Source organism: Sceloporus undulatus, chromosome 2 (genome assembly GCF_019175285.1).
Source record: "Sceloporus undulatus isolate JIND9_A2432 ecotype Alabama chromosome 2, SceUnd_v1.1, whole genome shotgun sequence".
NCBI lineage: Eukaryota > Metazoa > Chordata > Lepidosauria > Squamata > Phrynosomatidae > Sceloporus > Sceloporus undulatus.
The window spans coordinates 180350153-180369970 of NC_056523.1; the positions used below are offsets into that span (position 1 = coordinate 180350153).

At 42.0% G+C, this 19818-nt stretch overlaps 1 protein-coding gene across 1 annotated transcript in view; it reads right to left on the reverse strand.

Moving 5' to 3' along the window:
• Positions 1-19818, reverse strand: part of LRP1 (LDL receptor related protein 1) — a 392141-nt gene that overhangs the window by 32803 nt on the left and 339520 nt on the right. Inside the window, exons 56-69 of the mRNA XM_042447614.1 lie at positions 18843-19030; positions 17879-18062; positions 16830-16915; positions 15764-15883; positions 15259-15446; positions 11112-11317; positions 8747-8935; positions 7174-7322; positions 6552-6645; positions 5265-5381; positions 3357-3476; positions 2689-2811; positions 1673-1798; positions 93-209 (exon numbers count right to left, since the gene is read on the reverse strand). Of these exons, the coding sequence (XP_042303548.1) occupies positions 93-209; positions 1673-1798; positions 2689-2811; positions 3357-3476; positions 5265-5381; positions 6552-6645; positions 7174-7322; positions 8747-8935; positions 11112-11317; positions 15259-15446; positions 15764-15883; positions 16830-16915; positions 17879-18062; positions 18843-19030 (2007 nt within the window). The remainder of the gene's footprint in view (positions 1-92; positions 210-1672; positions 1799-2688; positions 2812-3356; positions 3477-5264; positions 5382-6551; positions 6646-7173; positions 7323-8746; positions 8936-11111; positions 11318-15258; positions 15447-15763; positions 15884-16829; positions 16916-17878; positions 18063-18842; positions 19031-19818) is intronic.

Genomic DNA, 19818 nt, shown 5'->3' on the forward strand with positions numbered 1-19818 from the left:
AAGATAGGAAAAGGCAAGAGACCATCTCTTCCTCCTCGATTTCACATGCAAACATTCTGCTATCTAGTATAGGGGTGAAAAAGAGCACATACTACAGCTCTCCTCATCAGAGTTATCTCCACAGTCGTTGTCATAGTCACATTGCCAGCGGCCTGGTACACAACGGTTGTTCTTGCAGCGGAACTGATAGGGCTCACAGGTTCGCTCATCTGAAAACAAAGAATGCAATGTGGGAAAGGGGAAGGAGAGCAAATTAACACCATCATCTAAGTAGCATCTTTTTTGGAATAGAAAAAAGAGGAAGAACTAAGATCTCATTGATCCTCAAATGACTAACTGGGTGATTAGATTATCAGACCTTTCAGCCTTTGGATAGCCTATCTTGACTAGATATAAACAAATCTTTCAATTTTGGTTTTGCATCATTTCTCGTTTTTCCAGAATTACATTTGTTTCTTCCAATTTCAATCTCTGTTTATGGTCTTTTAAAAAGTTGGCACAATAACATGAAGGAATGTTTATATGCATTTCTCTTATACATGCATTCTGTACACCATTTCCCTAAATCTGACATTTCTGCAAGCTATTTTCCTTAATGTAAGTGCATTTTAATATGCTTTTTTCACTCACATGCATATTGTCTATAAAGCCCTACATGGCCCGAGTCCAGTCTACTTGAAGGAATGCCTCCTCCCGTACAATCCTTCCCGTACACTCCGATCCTCCAGGAAAAACCTTTTACAATCTAGAGAGACCAGACTGGCGGTGACCTCCCAGAGGTCCTTCTCTGTCACTGCTCCAAAAACTTGGAATGACCTGCCGGAAGAGATTCGCCAATTATCCTAACTCGAGGCTTTTAAAAAGGCGACTAAAACCTTTCTCTTCTGGCAGGCCTTCCCCGACTGATAATGTCCAGAACCCCCTTTTGAATCCCCCTTTTATTATTTTTATTATTTGTGATTTGTTTTTAACTTTGATGTATTGTTATGTACTTTTTAAACATTTTTTACTGTTTAATTTTATAGTAGGGAGGGAGGGTTGGGCCGAGGTTTTGTGGGGCTTGTTGTTTTTATTGTTGTATATTGTATTTACTTTGTTGTTATCCGCCTTGATCCTCAATCGGAAGAGGCGGGATGGGATATAAATAAATATTTATTATTATTATTGTTTGAATTAAAATTTATTTATTTATTTTCTCCCAAAATGGGATTCAAGGTGGCTTACAATAACTTAAAAAGATAAAACTAAAATAATAATTACAAAAGTTAAAATATAATTAAATAATGCTAGTATTAAAACATAAGTTAAAAACAGTTAAAGTTAAAAGTTAAAAAACCCCACACCAAAACTAAACAACTGCATTGCAAAGTTCAGGGTATGTGACTATCCAAAGAATAATTTTGGTTCAGCTTTCAGTAATTTGGGCACGGGCCAATTTGCATGAAATTGTGAACCACGCAAATTTCTCTCCATGCCTTAATTTAAACGTACATACATCAGTACAAAGAATGGTGCTTTCCTTTGCAATATGACAGTTCAGATTCTTTTCAGGAATCTTTTAAACATTCCACAACTTGACCCTCTCAGGTAAGGATCTATGGAAAACTGGCCAAGCTAACCATCCTGATCTATCTTAGCTCAACTAACCTATCTGGCTGCTTTATCAACTTACCACATTCTTCTTTGGGTTCATCTGAGCCATCCCCACAGTCATCCTCCCCATCACATTTCCAGCGTGCTGGGATGCACCGACCTGAATCTTTGCACCGGAATTCATCCAAACCACATCTCATTTGTGCTAGGAGAGTAGAAAGAAAAAAAATGTTTGAATGATTGAGGAAGATAATTGTTACTAGAGTGGCATTTGTCTTTTTCTAGTCATTCCTGGTTTTGAAAAAAACAAAAAACCTGGGCCTAAAACAGTTCACTCAGAATGGCTTGAAATGGCCAATCACGTACTTCTGGGGAGCACAACTGGCCAATGTGGGACACAAGAAATTGGATTTGGCATGTACTGTGTGCATCCCTGCTATATGTACCCTGCTTTACATTGTACTTTTCCCACTCCAGCAGCTATGCACCTTTCTCTCCCCAGACCCCTCTCCCTTTTTGCAGAAAGTGAAAAACATGCGTATTTACTCAATTTAAGAACAATAGAAAAATATTTGTATCAATATTTATTGAGTGTGGAATTTGGAGTTTTCTTTGAGTAAAATTTTAAAAAGACTTATTCAAATGCCTGAGGACAAATCAAGTCCTAGACAAGTCAGAATGAGATTTATTTACTTATTTATTTATGGTGTTTATACCCCGCCCTTCAGCCCTAAAGGCTATCAGAGTGGAAGTGGACTAAGCACACTTCTATATCTCTAGATTTGAACTTGATGTGGAGCAAGAGGGACCAGATCCGTGCTGCTAAAATGATGTGTGCATAAGATTCTGATGTAACATAAACTATATGAACTTTCATTATGTGTTTATTTCCTAACAGCATGTTTTGATATCTTCTGCAAATTTGTTGAAGAGGAAGCAAATTCAAGAAGCAATTTTATCTTCTTTAAAGCACAAAGGAAAAGTGAGGCTTTTCTTAGTTAAACACTGCATGCCCTCAGGAATGTTAACCTGTTTTCCCCTTCTAATTACAAAGACCTTTGAGCCCTATCCCGTAATGCACATGAAGTTCCTTACTGCAGTTGGCAGGCTCATCAGATCCATCCACACAGTCGTTGTCACGATCACACACCCACACTCGTGGAATACAACGTTTCGTGATGGCACACTGGAATTGGTTTGGAGCACAGGTCACTTCCGCTGAAAGAGACAGAGGAGTCAAGAGACAATTCTAGGGTCTAGCGTAAAACAAGTCAAAGTCCACCCATAATGAAGGCTTGCTGATATATAGCTGGACAATGGCTATATGGTGGTGCCAGTACTGTGATTCTGTTACTCGAATGCAGAAATCCATACTGGATATACAATTCTACATCCTCAGAATCCTCAGTTTTTCAGTTGTTCAGGCAGTGCCTACTGAAATCTCAGATGACAGAGAAAAGAATGAACAGGTTTTCCAAGGATCAGGGGCTTAGTATCCTGAAGTTCTTTATTCCTTCACCATGATGAGAAGATACAAAATGAATGATGCAAGCTACGAACTTTTTTTTTCTTTAACAAAATAGCATTTGCAGGTTGTAAAATCCCACATTTTCCTGCAAACTTTGTTATTCTGGGAAGAATAATCAAAGCTGAAATTATTTAAAGGCTCACAGATAAGAGCTGACTACATTAATGGGCAACTGTATTGGTCATACAATGACATCTACATTGACGTCTCTGCTTCTGCTCTTAGCATAACTTACGACAGTCCTTCTCATCTTCTCCATCACCACAGTTGTCCTGTCCGTTACAGCGGAAGATGCCAGGGATACAGCGATTGGTGTTGGTGCATTTGAATTGGCTGGGCAGGCAGACATGCACTTCTATTAGAGGGAAGGCAGCAATGAAAATAGCTTTAAAAGGGAGAGGAACCAACTCTTTTTTTTTTTAAATTTCAGATACTGTTTTTTTTTCTGTGCCTGGGAGTCTCACAAGATTTATTGTGATTAGGCAAGTGAGTAAATAAGCAGAGAAAAAAATGCATCTTCCATGATCTCCTAGGCTTTATACACTGACACTATTCACATAAGAAAAGGAAGAAAGGGGAAGTCCTTGTTCTGAGTCTCTTGGATTGCTAACACATCATCCAAGGGAGGGCATATTGGTAGTAGTGCTGGGAGCAGGGGGTGCCACGAGGGAGATGCAGACTGCATCAGGTGACACCCTAAAGGGGGAATGACACCACTGCTTCCCAAACATCTGCCTTTTGGCAGAAACAGGAGGTGGTGTTCACTTGCATCCCTTTGATACTCTAAAGAGATGGTTTTGAGTGGGACAAGATTCAGTGGGAAGAGAAAGCAGAGGTCCCAGGTTTTTTAAAAAAATTAAATTTTAAAATTTTATTTTTAACTTTTTAAAAATATATTTTTAAAATTCTTTTTTTTTAAATTACATTTTACCAAAATTTCATTTTAACTATTTACATGTTAGTACATTTAGGCTGTGCATATGATATTGTAATTTAAAAGTATAATTTTAATTTTGCTAGTTGTTTGTGTCACAACTATTGCCATTACATTTGAGTGATACACAGGAATTACAATTTATGGAATGTGCATTTTGGCTGGCCCAACAAAGGTATCACTGTTTTATGGATTTTGGATGATACCAAATTTTGCTATATGGCCAACACGGCTATCCTGGATTAGTAAAACATTACTGAGGATTCTGTATGTTGTGGCATGGGTCAATGGGTGTGTGTGTGTGACACCAATCCTAGTGATTCCACTGGCTGAAAGGGCATTGAGGAATATGTGGAGGGGATGTGGATCTAGATACCTTTTGCCGAACTCTCAGGTTGTCTCTGAGAAATGGATACAGAACATCTCAACAACACCAAACCCACTCCAGGACATCTGCTCATCTGTTGTGCCTTACACTGTTTAATTCTTAATATCTCCTATTTTTATTTTTGGGGGTATCATGTGTTTTAATATCTTCCTCTGACATGTTTTTAGTCACCATGGACATCATTAACACAAGACTGTGCTACAGGAAGCAAATATGTACATACATAAACATAGACATAGTTTAAAAGATCTGGTCACCAGAAGTGTAACCACATAGAACAGGGGTCGGCAACCTCCGGCCCACGGGCCGGATGCAGCACACCAAGGTCTTTTCACCGGCCCTGGCACGGTCCTGCCGCCGATTGCCGCCCCGCTCCGAGCACCATTTTTTTAAATGGTGGCCGAAGTCTCGCGTGACCTTTCCCGTTGCGGGGCACAACGGGAAAGGCCACACGAGACTTCACCGCCATTTTAAAAAACAAAATGGCAGCGGGCCTCTAGGAGGGCCCCGGCAGCGGCAGCGAGCCTCTAGGAGGCCCGGTGTGATCGCCAGAGCCCTGTTGGAGGGCCCCAGCAGTGGCAGTGGGCCTCTAGGAGGCCTGGTGCGATCACCGGAGCAATGTTGAAAGGCCCCAGCAGCGGGGGCCGTCAGCACTGGAGGCCTCCTCCTGGCCCCCGGAGGGTGGAAGCTCCGCCCCCGGCATGTGGCTCTGCCCCTGGAGGGTGGAAGCTCCCCCCAGCTTCAGCCCCCCAGTTGTCTGAGGGACAGCAACCCGGCCCCCGGCTCAAAAAGGTTGCCTACCCCTGACATAGAATACTTACCACAGTTGGCCTCGTCTGAGTTGTCCTGACAGTCATTGTCCCCATCACAGATGAAGGCTGGGTTGGTGCAGATTCCTGTCGAGCACTGGAACTGACCTGGGCGACACTTGAATTCAGCTGTTGGGAAAAAAATTGATGCTTTGGGATAGGATCCTTAGGGACAGTATCTCCATAACAGACTGCATGCTTTCCGTGTATAAAATACTAGGTTCAGTCCCCAGCATCTTGAGATAAAAGATAAAGTAACAAATGTCTAAGAAAAGCCTGGGGGTTACTGCCATTCAGTAGGCCATACTGAACTAGAACGTCTGAAGGTAAAATCTGGCATAGGTCAGTCTCCTATGTTTTTTCTATGATGCAGAGGCCCCTTGCCAAACTGTATTCTAGAGAACAAAATTCTCTCTCTCTTTTGCTGGGCCAACAACTTTCTCATACAACTCTTTCTGACTTATGGCAACTCCAAGGTGAACCTATTACAGATTTTTTTGGGGGGGGGGGGGCAAGTTTCTTCAGAGGGGGTTTGCCATTGCCATCTTCTGAGGCTGAGAGACTTTGGCTTGCCAAAAGTTACCCAGTGGGTTTCCATGCCTCAGTAGGGATTCGATCCCTGGTCTCCAGAGTCATAGTCAAACCACACCATGCTGGTTTTCATACAACTCTACTTGATACCAAATCCTCCTATTGATATGTTCTACAGTTCTACTATATATAGGATATGAAATGATCTTGTATCACCTTTGAGACTAACTGGGCAAAAGCTACTGTAGATAAACTTTCATAGATGTGCATCTGAGGAAGTAGACTAAATTTATGAAAACTTATGCTGTAACATCTTTTGCCAGTTAATCTCAAAGTGCTACAAAACCTCTTTGCATACAGATGTTCCAGACTAATATGGCCAGTCTCTGAATTCTAATATAGTACAGTATAGTATAGTGTGTGTTTTGAATCAGAAGAAATTCTAGAAAAAAACTAGAGGCAGAGACCAAATGAAGTATTGTTCTGTTTGGCAAAAACCTGATTTTTCCAATTTAAATTTGGTCTAGACAATTCTCATTCTTGGTTATCTCCTAGCAAGGATGAAACTCCATAGAGCAGGGGGAGGAATTATTTTCAGCAGGAAACTGTTACTTTCAGCATGGAGTGGCCTCACTGAAACAAAAGCTAAGGTATATATTGTTGACATGGTCAACTTAGCATGCAGACGGTTGAACCAGGTATAATGTTGGCCTGTATGTTCTGTCACCTTATACCCACCCAGGAGCCTCTTCCCAGCTGTTTACTCACGGCAGTTCTCGGGCTCATCTGAACGATCCCCGCAATCGTCTTCTGTGTCGCATTTCCACCAGAAAGGGATGCACTTGTCATTCTTACACACAAACTATGGTAAGAGAGAAAGGGCCATAAAGCTGAGGCAAGTCATGAATAATGGGGCAGAAGAAAGCCTCTCCCTTTAGGCTTAACTATCCCCTTATCCCTTTCTCAGTTCCAGCTGGACAAACCACCACCCTTGTTCTGACTCCTATGCCTAGTGCTTTCACATGAACCGAAATTTGTTATGTAAACACAACAGTGGGCACATTCATTTTCTAGCCACATTTTCTTTGGCCACCTGGGACTTTGAATAGTCCAACATTGCAGCTTTATGAAGTCCTTCTGATTCTGAGGGTTTGGCTCTCATCCTCAGATCCTAATATAACAGGAGTAGGAAACAGCTGGCCCTTCACATGTTATTAAATCACATTATTCTCACCCCTGGCCAGAGTGGAGGAAGCAAATGCGGAACTGGAATTTAACTGGCAGGCCAGAGGTTCCCCAGTCCTGTGCTACAAGATGGTGAGAGTCCCTCAATAAATCACTGAATGGAAGTGCTTGCTAGGGCATCTCTACATGCATTTTCTGAAGTTACCTGGCTGGCTGTGCAGTTGGAGATGCAGGTCCTGCCATCACCACCAAGATAAAAGTTGGTAGGGCAGGCACATTTGAAACCACCTCCTGGTGACAGCAGGCATAAGTTGCTGCAACCACCATTGTTGACTTTACAGGGATGGTTGGCGACTAAGAGACAAAAAGGAAAAGAAAAGGGGGTACAGATGCAGATTACAACAAACAGTAACCATTCCTGCCTTCTTTGTCAAAACAGTATAGGATGCACTTATAGCTCACTCCTGCGCTGTACCAATGCTTCTTTCCATGTGTACGGCAGAGGTGCATTCTTGTACCCACCCTCTTTAATTTATATCTTAGTGACCTCCCTTCAGCGATCGCCTCAGACACTTTTCAACCCCCAACATTAGCCTCAGTCAGCATCCCTTTACTTTTATATGCTGATAATGCTGCACTGTTATCTTTCTCTAAGATGGGACTATCAAGAGCAGTGAGAGCTTTCACTGAGAATTGTGGAAATGACCAGTTATATATTAATTACAATAAAGCTAAAATAATGTTTTTTTTCTAAGAAACCCTCCATATTCAGCTGGAAGATCGCTGGCCATGAACTAGAGCAAGTAAGGCAATTTAGATACTTAGGAATTACATTCAATGCTTTAAGTACCTGGACAGCACATTCAGAATGCTGCAAATTGCAGCATGGCAATTGTCCATTTCTTCTACACTAAAGGCAGGCAACCATCTGCTCTAAAGGTCTTCAGGGCTAAGGTTCTGCAACATGTGTACGCAAATGACATCTCTGGTGGTTCAGAATGTTACTGTAATATATTCATGGAACAGAAAGTGTTCCATGGGTATTCTCAGTGCAATCCACTATAATAGGGATGGACATCACAGGGTACTTTGTTTAGACCCTAAAAGACCTGGTCCAGGAAATACTCCTGGATGTCCCATTGGCTACATACATACTTGGATAAGGAAGGTCAGGTTGAATATCTGTAACTGTAGTTCTTTAAGTGGCCATCTGTGAACTCACATGATTGGGTTTGCACTGTGCAGATGCAAGATAACCCCATTTGTGCAAGTCACAGACACCATGAAGAAGATAGTTATATTTGAGAAGTGTGCATGTAAAATAAGATCTGCCATTTTCAGAAATTCTCCATATGAAAAAAGAGGCTCATGTTCTCTTTAGTATCACATTCTCAGCACACTCACAGCAAAGCCTCAAGCCGATACCCCAAAGGAAAGCAGGCAGTAATCTCACTTAGTGCATCACAAATAAAGGGTTTATAAAGTAGCTTTCCAGATCAGTAAATAAGTCATTTGAATATCATATGATCAAGCCTGTCCCCTTTAAAAACTCTCTGATGATATTTGGGCCTTTCAGTCTGAGTAATGCAAGAGCTTTGCCCCTTGTTTTTCCCATAACAAACTTGACTTACCCTGCTCTAAAGGATATTTCCCCATTCTGTCCTGGTAGATATTTATGCTGACATCTATACCTTGAATTCTCCCAAGGATTCCAGAAGCCCTGTCTATCTGCAAGGATGCCCTCCCCAAATGTAAAATATTAACAGCATGGTACTCACCATCTGGCTGCCTGAAGGCATGGAAGATGTGGATGTCCATAGGCCGGTGTAAGGTGCTGATCAGCACAGACTTGTTTGCACCTGTGGTCTTGTGGGCTCGGCTGATGGATTTGGTTTCCCAGTCAGTCCAATAAATGTAATCCTCAAAGAGTGTCAGGGCAAAGATGTGGGGAATGTCCTGGCTCAGAACTAGAGTGGGAGGAGAAAAAAATATTCTCTCAGTGTGGCAGACTTGGGAACCCTGTGAAAATCCAGACTATGGAAATGGGAAGGGCTGGGGAATCCAAAGCCAAGGACATGCCTGACTCCAACTCTGGATCTGCTATTCTAGATATCCAGGTTTCAGGAAGGCAAATGTATTTGTAGCAGTGGGAAAAGAATTTTGAGTACAGTATGTGTAGACACATCAGGTGTGGGTGAACATTTTGACAGAAGCTAAGGCCTGTTACAGACAGCCAAAATAAAGCTGCTCGAGTCACAGTGGCGGTATGGCGTTTCAATGATGCATGTGTCCTAAGAGTCCAGAAGTCCAGAAGGACTAGAGCGTGGCTTTGGTGTGGCTTCTGGACTCTTAGGACGCATGCATCATTGAAACACCATACCTCCACTGTGACTCGAAGCAGCTTTATTTTGGCTGTCTGTAACAGGCCCAAGAGGCACTTCTCACCATTCCTTATTGCTCCCATTCACCATCTTAAATTCTTCAGAATGCCCCTTAGAATGAAATTATGGAGAGATGCATTTAAAGATTGTGGACAGCTATAGTAAGAGCTGGACAGAGAGCTGGAGTGTTCAATATCCAAAATTTACCTCCAAGGCCATGAAATGTGAATGACAGAAAGTATTTTTGGTTTCCAGATTTTCAAAGAATTCCAGACCAAACTTCCAAAAAGTTGGCCCAGTCCCAGACTTAAAAAGTGATTGTGTTCACTGTCAAGGATATGCTGTATTAGACAACCCTCTTTTTCATATTCCAAGGTCAGGATGGAGGAAATGCAGCTGTTCTTCTAGCTACCACATCCATCATTATTGCGATTACCATGCGGAATCCTTAGTTCCATTTATTCATTTCTCAACCCCCAACCAGGTTACAAAAATGAAAAAATACAAATGTACAAAGTATAACTCAGGTAGATTAATTAACATAAAAACCATCAATCATGTGCCTAGATTAATAAAGAACTGGCATGTATGTGCCACTAAATAAGCAAAAGAAGAAAATCTCTCAGTTACATACATTTTTCCATATGCTAGGAAGAATTTGATTTCTGATGATTAAATCAGCAATTCCTTTCTTTGCAGAAATTGTTCCACATATTTTAATCTTAAACTGTTATGCAGATAAAAAAGTGCAGCTGACAAGACTTCCAATAATCTCTTCCAACATATTTAGTGATATAAATTAGGTAGATATTTTTAAGATCACCAGCTAAGACTCCCCTAGATAGCAGTTGGAAACCAATACACCTCATTCATTAAGAGCTAATAATTAACTTGCATAACCTTGATATTACAGTATAACATCATGAATCTGTTTTAGTATCATAACTTGGTCAGATAATGTGGACTTTCTCACTAAGGTTTTTCTTGAAAGAAACAACAATTAATTTTAGCAATTTTATTCCTGTTGCAATAGGCTTAAAAAACTATCCAGTTTTCAAAGTCTCTTTGAAATTCAGGAACAATTCTATGCAAAATGTGTATGTAGCTAGCTGTTTTGGGCAGGAAATAGCATTTTCAGTGCAAATCACCCACATGCAAATTTTGTGCAGAATAAGTCCCTAATTAAGCATTTTCTGCAAAGAAAACAGCTTTTTCTGCACAGGAAATACCATTTCTCCATAGAAATATCATTTACTGCACAGAAAATGCTGTTTCCTACGCAGAGAATGCTTTCTTCTGTGCAAAACAACCATGTGTGAATTTTGTGCAGCATTACTCCCAAATGTAAAGATTCTCACCAGTCCAGGATTCTTCTCATCAGAGTTTCTGAACACTCAAAAACATGTTTTTCAACAACATGTCTAGATATTTTTTTGACCCCTAGTTTCCTTCAACATGTAAAAGAAAGGGATGGACTGCCCTAGTTAGTGGGAGAAGGATGCTTAACCATGAAATAATTGCTAATCCTCCCCTACAAATACCACCCCAGGCCACTTTTCTCCCTGAGCCAGCTCAATGGGGTCAGTTAGGGAAGATCAGACTTGCAGAAAGAGCATTTGCAGGGAAAAACTGGAAGTCATGGGAGATAAACTCCACCTCTCTTCCCCCTCAGTGTTTCCCTTGAAGTTCTGGCTCTACTTCAAGATATACAGGCTGCATATATTCCTGGTCACACTGCCCACAGTTGCTACAGCTTCCTTACCTATGTGCCGATTAGAGCCATCCAGGCTGGCAAACTCAATGTAATCTTCCCGGGCATCAGCCCAATATATGCGACTGTTGATGTAGTCCAGGGTGAGGCCATTGGGCCAGGTGATTCTGGTATCCACAATGACACTCCGGTTGGTGCCATCCATACCTATCTTGCCAATCAGGGAATGGTCACCCCAGTCTGTCCAGTACAAGTATCTGGGAGACAGGGGGAATAGAGGCAAGACAAAAGACATAAACCCATGGCAGCAGTTGAGATCACAACCCAAATTATGAAACACTTTAACCTGAACTATTCTATGAATGAGATATGGGTGCCAAATCTAGGAACAGTTATGACAGTCTGATACCTTCCCAAGGTCCACCGGTTCATCCCAGTTTGGACAGGAGAGGCAAAGAATGAATTGTGACAGTAGGCTTTGCCAGCCTGGATGATTCATGGTACAATTCATGGTACAAATAAAAAAGCTGGCTTTAACTACCGTAATAAAAAAATATATATATACGTAACTGGTTATAGTTTTATTGCAATCATGTTAATTTCAACAAGTTTAATTATCTGTTTAACCTTAAATATTTTGTGTTGTTTGCTACTTTCAGAGGACCATTTGTGAGTAACTGTAATTTGTGCTGTTTATTTTAGGGAAAAATATTAGGAGTATTATACAGGTTGAGCATCCCTTATCTGAAATGGCTTGGACCAGAAATGTTTGGCATTTTGGATTTTTTTAAATTACAGTGGTACCCCGGGTTACGAAAATAATCCGTTCCGCGGCGCCCTTCGTAACCCGAAATCTTTCGCAACCCGAAAAAGCCATAGGCGCTAGCGCTGGAAGCCGCGATTTCGTGCGAAAAAGCGCCGAAAAGCACCAAAAAATTTTTTCGTAAGCCGAAAAAAAAAACCGTAACCCAGAACAGTTTTTTCCTATAGAATTTTTTCGTATCCCGGAAATTTCGTAACGTGGTGCTTTCGTATCCCGGGGTACCACTGTACTATTATTTTGGCATTTTGGATTTTTTGGGTCTATATAACCCAGAAACAAGGAAGTACAGCCTCAAGGCAATTTCTGCCTCACAGAGACTCCTCATTCAGCCAGTAAGACCCTGAAGAAGCCTCACCACCATCTGAAAAAGCGAAGTGCAAGGAAAGATGGCTTTACTAGCAGCTGCTGACTGAAAGCATTGGATCCTGCTTATGTGGTAGCTTCCACTGAGAATGCCAACAGGAATACACTCTCTTGGCAGTTGCCTCAGCAAGCATCCATAGAGGCCCTGAACTGGCAGTTCCCAAAGAAGCAGTCCCTTCCTCACCTGATTCTTCACTTGGTTGTTCACCAGTGATCATCTAGGAAACCACTGAGTAGTGAGGGAGGGAGATCATGAGGAAATAAAATAGGGGATCTGATGTCCCATATCTGCCTCTGCTGCTGCAAATTGAAACAAATGCTAAAGGCTGCAGTCAAATCAGGCACGCCCACCTTGCTAGCCTTTTGAAAAAAGAAGAGGACAAGGGACTCTCACAAAAAGGCACAAAAGGCTAGTGTCCTCTAGTCACTTGTAATTCAAGCATTTCTTTATTGTCTTAATAAATAAAGAAATAAAACTTTTATTTTTATCCTGCTTTTCTGTGACAAGACAATCGAAGCTGCTCACAACACATTAAAATATCCACATTCAACATTATGTCCCAAATTCCCCCCTGAAAACAGGATTAAACATGATACAATTAAAATTGGAGATTAAAATATCTATTAATAACACAATAAAAATATAACGAGGACAGAGTGGTGGGCTAATACATGATGTGAGGGGCGATCATTCTGTGGCTGGACACTTTTAGGAAAGGCCTGCCGGAAGAGATCCATCTTGACAGCTTTTTTAAAGCTGTCTAAGCTGGCAATTTGACGGATCTCGTCCATCCGGCCGTTCCATAGTCTGGGAGCAATTGCAGAGAAGGCCCTCTGGGAGGTAGCAGTTAGTCTGGTTTTTAAAGGCCGCAATAGATTCCTCCCAGAGGACCTGAGGGTGCGGGGCAGATTATATGGGAGCAGGCGATCCCTCAAATAGGTTGGACCCAAGCCATGTAGGGCTTTAAAGGTTATAACCAACACCTTGTATTGAGGCCGGAAACTAATAGGCAGCCACTGAAGAGATTTTAGGACAGGTGTTATTCGGTTACTCCTAGTTTTTCCAGCGACCAGCCTGGCTGCTATATTTTGCACTAGCTGAAGTTTCCGGACTAGGCACAAGGGTAGACCCATGTAGAGCCCATTACAAAAATCAAGTCGTGAAGTTACCAGTGAATGCACTACAGTTTCTAGGTCCTGTGCTTCCAGGAAAGGGCACAGCTGGCATATCAGCTGGAGCTGCTAACAGGTGCTCCTGATCATCGCATTCACTTGGTTCATCATGTGAAGCGACGGATCTAGCACCCCCAGACTGCGAACACAGTCCTTTGGTGGGGAGCGTGTCCCCATCGAGGACTGGAGGTTGCAACCCTATACCCAGTTTGGGGGGCCCTACTGTAAGTACCTCCGTTTTGTCTGGATTCAGCTTGAGTTTGTTTTTCCTCATCCAGCCCATTACCGCCTCAAGACACTGACTGAGAGGAGAAATGCCATCTGTCATCGTAGCTGCTGCTTGGGACTTTGAGAAGTATATTTGAGTGTCATCAGTGTACTGATAACACCCTGCCCATGTCTGCGAATGATTTCTCCCAGCGGCTTCATATAAATATTGACTAGCCTCGGGGACAATATGGCACCTTGAGGGATGCCACATTTAAGCGCTGTTTTCGAGGAGCGACTGTCCCCGAGCATCACCCTCTGGAATCTACCAGAGAGGAAGGACCGGCACCACTGGAGTGCAGTTCCACTGATTCCTAGCTCTCCCAGACGTTCCAAGAGGATGTCATGATCTATTGTATCGAAGGCCGCTGAGAGGTTTAGAAGCACCAACAGGGTCACACTTCCTCTGTCAATGCCTAGATGAAGATCGTCAGCCAGAGGAACCATGGCAATCTTCACCCCATATCCTGTCCTGAAACCAGTTTAAAATGGATCTAGATAATCGGTTTCATCCAAGATGACTTGGAGTTGAAGGGCGACAGCCCTTTCGATCACCTTGCACAAAAATGGCAGATGGGATACAGACCTGTAGTTCTTCATATCCAAGGGGTCCAGGGAAGGTTTTTTCAGGAGCAGTCTAACAACCGCCTCCTTTAAGCAAGCTGGAACACAACCTTCCCTAAGGGATGCATTGATGACATCTCTAAGAAATGCCATCAAGGCATAACCCCCCTGGATGGCCAGCCACGATGGGCAGGGATCGAGGGGACGTGTCATCTTCTTCACATTTGCAAGGATCTTGTCCACGTCATTGGTACTCACAAACTCAAAGCGATCTAGTTTAACCTCAATAACGGGTTTACTGGACACCTCTTCTAGCAGTTGGTAACAGAAACCAAGAGTTCCCTTGATCCAGAATCCTATCCTCTTCCTGAGAACAAATTTTCTTCTCCTAATGACTATCTAATGCTGCCTTTCCTCCAGCAGGAGGCTTTAGACAGGCCTTCTGAATTTTAATCACTGAGTTGTAGTGTGTGTATTTTGGCATGTGTGCATGTGTGTGCGCGCTGCATGCGTGCAATGTGGTGTTCTGTACTTTTAAAATTTTTAATCTTTTAATGAAACTATGTTGTAAGCATGTTTTAAGTGGTTTTAACGCTTCTAAATACACTTTTAATATTACAGTACTTAATTCTCTTTTAACGGGTTAAATCAATGTTTTAACTTTTAGACTATTGTAAGCCTCCTTGGATCCTATTTTGGGAAAAAGATTAAATATAAATGCAATAAATCAATAAACCAAGGAAGGAAGGAAAGAAAGAATGAATGAATGAATGAATGAATGAATGAATACTGGTTTCCTAACACTAAGGTTCTTTCCACTCTTGACAATTTTAACACTTAAACTGAAAGGGAACAGGATTTTAAAAGAAAGAATTGAATACGTAATATCATTCATCCTTGCATTATACAGGGTATAAAATGTATATGGCTGTAGAATAAATATAGCGTAGGCAATACGTCAACTGGCTGAAACCTGGGATCTGCCCAGACACCTCTCAACAGACTTACCCATGCTGTACATCCACTACCAAGGCTCGGGGCTCCCGTAGCCCTGTATTCACCAAGACGGTGCGGTAGGCCCCATTGAGTTTTGAGACTTCAATGGTGTCCCGTCCTTTGTCACACCAGTACAGATTCCCACCCACCCAGTCCACAGCCAGCCCATCAGGATTGCTCAGCCCAGTGCGGTGCAGAACCTGGAAGATGGTGAAGGAAAAATGGCACAAAATCAAATAAAGCAAGGAAGTAGGATCTGGCTGAAGGAAATGCTGCTTAGACATGGGCTTCTTTAGAAGACATACTGGATGAAACTGACCTAGGCTTGGGTTTGGTCTTAGTCTGGGCCTAGTTTTGGTGTTGCAAGAGGGAAAGTTTAAGAAAGCAAAATCTGCCTACATCTAGAAAAGGCACTGCAAAAACTGCTTGGACATGTGTGACCTAATCCTAAGCATAGGGAAAGGAACTCTGACCCACACGCAATGGAAACACAGTCCCAACAATGCTAAATACATACCTGCACATTGCTGCCATTGATGTGCATGCGGCGGATCATACTGCCCTGCGTGGTGACATCTGTCCAGTAGATCATTTGCTCCCGGTAGTCAAAGTCCAAAGCCACAGCATTATTCAGGCCCTAAGCCCACCGACAGAGAAATACAAGTATTACCTCATATCATCATCATCATCATCATCATCATCATCATCATCATCATTATTATAGTTTATTTCTGTAGCGCTGTAAATGCACACATGTCATCTGAACAGCTGTAGTGCAGAGATGCAAAGTGAATGAATTATGAATGATTAAGTCTCTAGTTGAAATCTCATACCTGCCATCAACTCACTAAGAGATCTCTGGCATGTAAGGTTGGGCAAAGTTTGGCCCAGGAGCCACCTGTGGCCCACAAGGATGCTTTTCTGGACCTCACCCTTTCCAGACTCCTTACACTGCTTATTTTCTGAACAAAATAGGGTGAACAAACTGTCCTGGAAGCCTCTGGGACTGACAACACACCTTTTAAATAGACTGCAGGTCCCCTGGCACAGTAATGTTAAAAAACCAGAAGTGGACTGCTACTTACTTTTCAAAACCAGAAATGGGCTTCTGCTCACTTTCATTTTTGTAGTTGCTGTTGCTTTGAGATTTGGTTTTATATTATTGTTATAAGAATTACAATTACATAATACAGTATATGTGAAGTACATGAAACATCTGAAAATACTGGGCAAATGTGAATACATTGTTATTATGACTTCTACTATTGCAAACATTACTATTATAATAGTACACTATTGGTCACTATCACAGTCAGGCGTAGCCTATGCTTAATGTATTCTACAAAACTGTGTTCCAGAAAATTATCCCTCGTTCCAAAGCAGAATTGCTCAATTTTCCTGTATTGAGTTATGTTCCCCTCCCTACTCATTGAACTGCAACTGAACACATTGTTGACTCTACCACAAGTTTCTTTCCTTCTTTCTTTTTTGAACAAAACAAGCTACAACTGTGTCAAAAGATAAATCCATCTAGTTCAGAACTGGTTATGTTAACTAGCAGCAGCTCCTATCGTGATCATTACCTGTTTCAGCAACGTGTAGTTGGAACCATCCAGACTAAGCTTTCTTAGGTAGTACCGATTTGCAAAGATCAGGAAAGGCTCTTCCTCTATGAAAGGAAGCAAGGGGTTTATTGAATAAAGGTGCAGTGAGCCCTAGAAGGGCAAAAGCTGTCAGTACTAGAGATTTCCTGTGCTCATATGATTAACAGGTTCCTAATTTCACATCCATCCCACAAATTATTTGGGACAAATAGACTGAGAAGAGAAAAGGACTGAAACACTTTTTAGGTGTTTCTCACTCTGAGCGACAGACTAATGCCTCCAAAACTTGAAGCAGTCTTCCCCAACCTATTGTTCTCCAGATGTGTTGGACTGTAATGTCTAAAGCCCTCTGAAGGCATCTCCTGTGTCCCTGCCATGTGAGGGAGGGGGCAGGTTCAGAGGGGAAGGGGAATCATCAGCAAAGTGGAGAACCTCTCCCCATTCAAGGAGCTCTTTTCATATTAAATGGTCCTTCGCACTCCCAAGGAAGTGAAAGAGGGAGGGGAAGAAGTGGGGGATAGAAATTGGGGATTCTGGAGTCTATAAATTAAAGCACAGAGCTCCAAAAACAGTATGTTTTTTTTAAACAAAGCAATAGGAAGAGAGAAAGGAAGAAAGGAAAGGGACATTCAGTACAAAGGGCTGGAGCAGCTGTGGTGAAAATGAAGCAGAGCAACAACGAACATGTCCTATTGGAGCAGTAGGCAGGAAAAAAATTGCCTTCTGGGGTTAGCTCCACCCATGTAAGGACACTGGAAGGTCTTTCTTTTTCCTACCTATCTGGAGTGACTGGAAGGAGCATAACCCAAACTCCCAAGATGTTCAGCCCTTATTTGCTAGGAAATGTCTTAGCCAGTACAGTACAACTGATACAGTACAACTGATTCTGGGACTTGCAGTCAAACACATCTTGTGGTGACCAGGTTGAAGGCTATCCTAAAGCTTTTACTTGTTCACCCTAATGAATGACAGAATCTTTATGCTTTACACTTATCTCTAGGAAGTTCACAGCAGTGTTTCAACATCACCTGTGACAGCTTTGCAACTTGTTGGGTCATCAGGCTTCAGAATGTAGCCATCCACACACAGACACTTGTAGCTACCATGGGTGTTTATGCATATCTGGCTGCAGGGGTAGGTTGTGGTGCACTCATCAATGTCAATACAAGTTTTCCCATCATCCTTCAGCCGGAATCCAGGGCGACATCTGCACTGCAGGGGGCAGCAGAAAGTCATTACAGGTTTACAGGCAGTGCCCTGGGCAAATAACTACACTCTTGCGTACAGTAGAGAATACACTGGGAACCTTCCTATCAATGCTTCCCCTTCAGCCTACAGATGACAGGGTGAGCAAAAGGTAGATCTAGATCTACTGGTATGTTTGCAGTAGATCCGAAAGGACCCCCGACTCACTATTTAGCACCAGCTATCACAAGCCCTAAATTATACTGCTGGAATAAAGCAAGTTTAGCTTAATCAGGAGTAAATCTTTAGAAGGAAAGATTGTAAAATCTATTAAAATTTTGACCAATTCCTGGTCTAAGAATTCACTGATTCTAACTGTATGCTTTTTGCACCAGCCTCCAACTGATGGATTACAGGGTTCTACTGAAAAACAAAACAAAAGAGGTATAGAAGACTCTGAGTTTTCGTACATGATTTATTTAAATGTCAAAGACTGCTCGGAAAGTATACTATGCTCTTCCTTCACATGGTGGCAAAAATATAACGATCAAACTCAACTACTGGCAAGTGTTGTTTCTCTTTGGTTGTACCTTCCAAAGTTCACACCTCACTTGACCTGATGTGTATTGACTGGCACGAATATTGTGTCATCCTATGGCCATAAAGGCTGCAAGGGAAGCTTTCTGCCACAGGAACAGGAAAGATGGTCTTAATGATTCTCTAAGGAAATGCTATCACACAACCAAGACCACTCTGGCTCAGCCAGACAACTTTACCAGCTGAGGAAAAGAAACTGCCAGGCCCAACCTTGTAACCAATCTTGAGGTCCTCACACTCCTGGGAGCAGCCACTTAGTTTCTTGTTGAGGCACTCGTTGATGAAACAGTTGAGCTCGTCAGAGCCGTCACCGCAGTCATTGTTGTTGTCACAAAGCAGGTGATTCGAGATGCATTGGTTGTTGTGGCACAGGAAAAAAGTGTCATTACACTTGCTCTCTGCAATGGTGGTGAGGAAAAAGATGCCAAATATTACTTCAAAGTAATGACACATTCTCTTCCTTCTCTTTCCTTCCAGCCCAGATTCTCCTTGTGCATACATGCACCACAAGCACCAGCCCATCAAGGCTGTTGCACACACAAGTGCTTGACATATGATTGGTCTGTCTGCCACCATGGTCACATTATTTGCCTAATGCTTTCCCAAAGACAAAACATGCAAAGATGTTCACTAGAATAATCCTCCTGCTGCTATCTCACTATCTGTAGCAATCATATAGAAGACAATTTAAAAAAAATGTATTGGTTCATTAATCAATAACATCAAAATCTCATGATTAATAATTCAGCCCCAAACTCCACCAGTAACCAATGGAGTCAAACAGAAAGCATAAACCAGAGTTCTGAATGGTTCTAGCCTTCAATCTGTATCATTCATAACATTCAGGTGGTTTATTTGCCAAATGTGGAGCATCACCCAAACTGGAAACGGGCTTTTTTCTGAACTTCTGTTACTTCTTTCTTTTGTCTTTCCTCAGTACAGAAAATGCTGGGTAGATGATGCCTTGTTTCTAATGTTTTAGGACTACTTTATTTAATTATTAAATAAAAGATTAGTAACCTGCTTTTTTGTCAACACAGATCCCAAATTCAGACATTTTAAACCATCAGTTAAAAGAAGACAGCAACAATATCAGGCAGATACCACTGAAAGCCAGCATGGTGTATAGTGGCTTGGGCAATGGATCCTGGAGGCCAGGGTTTGAATCTCCCCATTGGACCATGGA